The sequence below is a fragment of the Nilaparvata lugens genome, unplaced genomic scaffold (assembly GCF_014356525.2).
Source record: "Nilaparvata lugens isolate BPH unplaced genomic scaffold, ASM1435652v1 scaffold136_1_2, whole genome shotgun sequence".
NCBI classification, from domain to species: domain Eukaryota; kingdom Metazoa; phylum Arthropoda; class Insecta; order Hemiptera; family Delphacidae; genus Nilaparvata; species Nilaparvata lugens.
The window spans coordinates 22,643-28,437 of NW_024090248.1; the positions used below are offsets into that span (position 1 = coordinate 22,643).

General features: G+C 33.4%; 1 protein-coding gene across 1 annotated transcript; it reads right to left on the reverse strand.

Moving 5' to 3' along the window:
* Positions 1 to 636: 636 nt before the first annotated feature.
* Positions 637 to 4,156, reverse strand: LOC120355436 (mucin-5AC-like). The gene is made up of 4 exons (XM_039443798.1): positions 3,255 to 4,156; positions 2,263 to 2,331; positions 1,845 to 1,913; positions 637 to 1,432 (listed from the first exon to the last, which is right to left on the reverse strand). The coding sequence occupies exons 1-4, from the start codon at positions 3,371 to 3,373 to the stop codon at positions 637 to 639; spliced, it is 1,053 nt and encodes a 350-aa protein (XP_039299732.1). The 5' UTR covers positions 3,374 to 4,156.
* Between the last annotated feature and the right edge of the window lie 1,639 nt (positions 4,157 to 5,795).

A 5,795-nucleotide genomic window follows, 5' to 3' on the forward strand; every position in this document is an offset into this window, starting at 1 on the left:
ACAATAATCATTTGAAGAAGCAGCAATAAGAATATAGGGTCTACATATTACCACACTATTGAGACACAATTAAATTAAATACATTTCTTCACAAGTAGAGTTTGTTTAGTAATAGAGAAATATTATTGAAGCAATGACAAACATCACAATACTATATAATTATTTTGCTCAACAAATGGATTTGGGACTAGGAATATTGTAAATATATTTTATTGAATTTAGTGTAATATTATTCAACTATTAGCTCCAGCCATATTTATTTGGATACATATTTTTCAGAACCCAAAATGAGAATCATTTCTCAGTAATTCCAAAAAAGAAAATACATAACAAACTTAATGATCTCCAAGAAAAAAGTGGGACAAAAAGAGATGTAAAAAGTGATAAAAATATGGGAACTGCTGTTGATTCTAACAAAAAAAATCCATTCTTTGAAAAAAGAAGTTTGAATAATTTGCTCAATATACATCAACTTGGCCCATGGCCTACAGCCATTGCATTTATTTTTTTTCCACTCTTATGATATGATATGATTGAAAATCCTTTTTACAATAATCATTTGAAGAAGCAGCAATAAGAATAAAGGGTCTACCTATTACTACACTTTCCAGACACAATAAAATTAAATACATTTCTTCACAAGTAGAGTTTGTTTGGTAATAGTGAAATATTATTGAAGTAATGATTCCTTCCAGGAGTAGTAGTTTCCTTCCAGGCATCAGCTACTCGGTCATGATACTTGCGAAATGTATTGTAAGACATGCAAGGAATGTCTAAGCATGACAAAACCTCTTCCAGCTGGGAATGACCTCCTCCTGTGCTGATTGTACCAGAAACTGCTGATGTATTCACATCCATGGTTTTCTCATTCGAGGCATTTGTCCAAAGAGATTTTTCTATATTACACATCTTACACTTGAGTGTGATACAAGAGTTCAAACCTTTTCTACATTCTTTTATTACAGTCATATCCTTGAAACTGCAATGAAATGGTGTGTGGTCATCAATTTTCTGAATTTGAGCAATGAATGAATGTACGTCCACTATTCGTCTACCTTCTAACATCAATGAAGATGATGTCACAGGAATAGGAGATGTGCTAGTTGCTTGAGGCAGTGTGATCCCTTTACGAGTAGAAGCTACTGGCACTGAAGTTTTAGGAGTTGTGCTAGTTGGTGGATGTGATGATATGCCTTCAGAAGTAGAAGCTACTGGCACTGAAGTTTTAGGAGTTGGGCTAGTTGGTGGATGTGATGATATGCCTTCAGAAGTAGAAGCAACTGGTTCTGAAGTCTTAGGAGATATGCAAGTTGTTTGATGCAATGGAATACTTTTAGAAGTAGAAGCAATAACCGGATCCAACGTTTTGTAAACAGGAGATAATTTGGCAATAGTTTTTTGAGATGACTGTGGTGTATTCCTTTCTTCTGCACTGAAAGACATAAGAAATGTATGATAAAGATGATTTTGTAAAAATCTGGTATGGTACACTCATAGGCCTACAACTTTCCTTGCCTTTATGATATTTACAATTCAGCATAGATTTTTTTTTCAGAATTTCTGATTATTAATCTGAAGTTAAGTTCACTACAGTTTCATATGTTCAGAGTAGTTACCATAGAAAATTCTTGTGTTGTTAGCCTGATAATTGGGAATTGAAAATCAACTTTTGCATGGATGGGGTGGAGCCCCTGTTCGTTTTATTGATATGTGACTTGGGGCAGTTGATAGAGCCTATCAACTGCCAACAATATATGTCTATTTGGGATATGAGAAACATCAAAATTGTTAGAGCAGTTACTGGGAAAATCGCTGAGAAAATGTTATTAGTATAGCCTACTTACATGATGTGTGAAGTGGTGCTGAAAATGACATTGCTTTCTGTATGCTCTTCCTCGACAAATTCCGTGGGCCTAGAAAGTAGACAAGGCATTGTACATTATGTAAATAATGATGTTTATGGAATGTTCAACAAGTATCAATAACATTTTGAACAATGTCTATAAAAACCACCCTGTTGGAAACCACCCTGTTATCATTTATGAAATTCAATTTAGTACTGTATAGGATGAAATAAGGTTTGAGAATGCTATAGTATAGATATAAAATTATTAATTTTTTTCAGTCTGTAGAAATGTTCTATGTAAAAAAGGTTCTTATGCTTCCACTCACCAAATTAGGAAGAAAAATATATTCTGTAATCAATGTTACATATTATAATGATTTTGTCATGTTTTCATCAATTTATATTGGTTCACTCACATTATTGTTGAGGGATTGTTGGAATCATCATTGGCTTCAGTCTGTGCTTGGACATTCTGTAATTTGGTCCTGGAATAATAGAAACAAAGATCAATCTAACTACTAGTATATAGACTACACAGATAGACAATGGTTAATTTTAATAGGCTTATTCTAGTACTAGTGACCCCCTGGGTTAAAGAACTCGCTCAAGAACTGTTGTATTGTAATCTTTGAGACACGCAACTTTTAATTATACAGAGTTAGTGAATATATTATGGAGACAGTTAAATATTTCCTTTACGAGAATAATTTAACAGTAGGTTTCATTGGGGATCCTATTTGTAATGAAAAATTACTTTTTTCAATTGTATTGTCCAACGAATTTTACCCATAAAAGGTTCCAAGAATATGTGTTCAAAATTTGAAGCTGATTGGTCAATTCTTTCTAGTAATTGTAGAACATACAAACAGACGGACAACGACTTTGGCCTTCAGTAAGTCAGAAGTAAGAACTTTCTAACGCTCGTTCAATTAGTATTAGAACTTATTACAAGACTTATTACAGTGAGGTACCTCAGCCTAGGCTTTGTACATTATCATTGACTAAGATAGACCTATACAGTATTCAAGAAATTTTTTCAAGTTATTGGTACTCAGATTAGGCTACATTACAGTGTATGAAATAGAGAATCCATTCAATGTTTTAACTCTAACATTTCCAAATTTTCCAAGCCTAAGAATGTAAAATAATTATCAAATAATGTCAACCAAAAGATTATTGTTGAATCGACCGCCACGAGTTGAACATGACCTATACCGTACAACTCTTGACTTTTTTGTTGACATATTGTCTGTTCACCAAATTTTCTCTTGATAACGATGGTTACATTAGGCCTACAGTGTTTTAAATGGAAAGGTGGCACAATTCAACTCTATTTCATTGCATACTATAGATAACTAATTACTTTACCAAGGAAAATTGAAGCAAATATTGTAAAGTATTAGCTTACCTTTTTAAAGCCCAATATTGTTTCAATGCTGTTCCTCTTCGTTTGAGCGGTTTTGCACTGAGAAGCAATTTTCTTCCTTTGGTTGAATAGCGACGTTTGCTTCGTGATGTTTCTTCCATTTTTTACAAATCACAGTAGAATAAGCAACATTCATAACAAAAACCGAAGATGAAGAAAATAAATTATCACCTAATCTTGGAAACAATAAAACTTACACGAAGGCTGTGCTTGTTTTACATAGCATAAATGACAATACCATGTAATAAAGAAATCACAGAGTCTTATACTATATTGTCTATGATAGCAGAAGCAGAAACAATCATGCCAAGAGCACTCGAATATTGGAACATGGATAAGTTACAGGCCTTTGCTGTAGGTTATCTTATTTATAACAAATAAAACAAATCCCATTCTATCTAAAAGGCGATTCATTACGGATGACGTAGTAGGTGGAAGGCGTGTTCATCACCACAGGTGGTGGCTACTCAGTTACCGCGGTGGGGGTAATGAAACGGTAGCGCATTCTGGGGAGAGACCAGTTCAACTAATTTTCAAATGAAACCGCCGTTATTGAGCTCAAATTCTGTGACATCACACAATTTCTCTTCACAATTTGCACAAAAACTATAAGGAATTTAAATAAAACCCCAACTGATTTGAATTCATGTTGTTAATCTCAATATGTTGGAATTTTTAATTACGCTGGTTGATGCTTCTCTTCAAAGATGACATCATCACACTAAATTCCCAAAATAAGAAAAACTAAAAGAAAAAACTAATTAATAAAAATTGTACATCTTTGGAAAAACTATAATGATGAACCATGCAAATTTTCAAGTCAATATATGCTTCCATTCTTGAGATTTTTGTGAACAAAGAACAGGAAAAATGCTTGTTTTCAGCTTGCTTAGTGCATGTGAAGTAGAATCTTTAGGGGGTTTCAATGAATTATTCCAACAGGAATGTAATAATACGAGACCTCACAACTTGAGTTATTTTGAAATTATAAAAACACTTTATAATATGAGTGAGTTTAAAAGCCATTTTAGAATGTCTTAGCAAACCATGCAGATAAAAGATTCCATACTATTATCATCAGAATCTTTCCACTGAAATTTTGTAAACATGGTTAATGTAGCATTATTCTATTCAGGTCACCTACTGAGAACATACCAAGTGGGTCGCGGTGTAGATTTTGGATTCTTGTTTAATAATCATTATATATTATAGGACTAAATTTTTTTGTGTCATCAAAGAGACCACTGCACTAGTCTTCATTGAATGAAAATAATACCATTTTCCCTAAAAATATATTTTTGCTGCTTTTAAATTGTATAAAAATGAAAGAAAAACTGATTTACTTTCGACATTTTAAAAGAACCAAAATGAGTTTAGAAATAGAGCCAACATTACATTTTCTAAACCAAATTTTTATAAAAACATTTTGAGAGACTAGTTTCTGTTGTTGCACCATTTCTCTCAAGTTGTTACTCATCTCAAGTAACTGGTTTGTTATTTTATTCGAAATTGACTATATCATTTTTTATAATGAAATCAGTGCTGTAGACTATTTCAAATTATTATCATTTATTTCCAATGACCAGGCATTCCTGGATAGATCGATCACGTCTTCAGTTATAGGATGGTCATAGTTGACTAGACCCAACTATAGGCCCGCCACAACGTAGACCCACGCTAATCCATGAAAAGCAACCCACGCCGTGGGATGTTTTGTAAACCATTGCTAAGCTTCTCCAGACATCTGTGTAATACATGCAATGAATAATCCACTTGTCAGCTGATTGATTATGAATAATTCTATAGCAATGGTTTACAAAACATCCCACGGCGTAGGTTGCTTTTCGTGGATTAGCGTGGGTCTACTTTGCGGCGGGCCATATGAGCGTATAATAGAGGTACTGTAAGATATAGGCCATATGAAAAACCAAACATGGTGTATTTCAAATCGAAAATTGGTGGATTGTTTGTTTTTTTTATTAAATTCCAATTTTACAAAGATTAACATCAACATTTTTAGGTGCTCTTAGAAGTTATAGGAAGGAGAATTAATGAGCCTGCAAATATAAAAATACCTCTTGAGGAGAAAATACTTTTTACAGTTTGGATGTTGAGCAAACCAGAGACATTCTTAGCTGCTGATGACAGATATAATTTTTCTAAAGTACTGCTCATAGTACATTCTATGAGATAGTGGATGTCATTGCAGCTTCAGTAGATGAACATGGTCGACACTCTTGCAGCAACAAAAGTCATCTGATGTAATTAATAATAATAGCCTTTACCAACTTCATAACTTGTGCTTGCTACATAAGAACTTCCTTTAATACAAGATTATCACCGGGTTGCACAACGGTCTGTTAACTTTTAATCCCAAATAAATTTCACTTTTGTTGCATCATTAGTCCACACATGACCCTCTGTGGTGACTTCTGTAACATAAAGAAAACAATGATATTAAAACATCATTGAGTAGTGAACATGATTGACTTCCATAAGGTAGGTCTACTAAGCATTATGTTA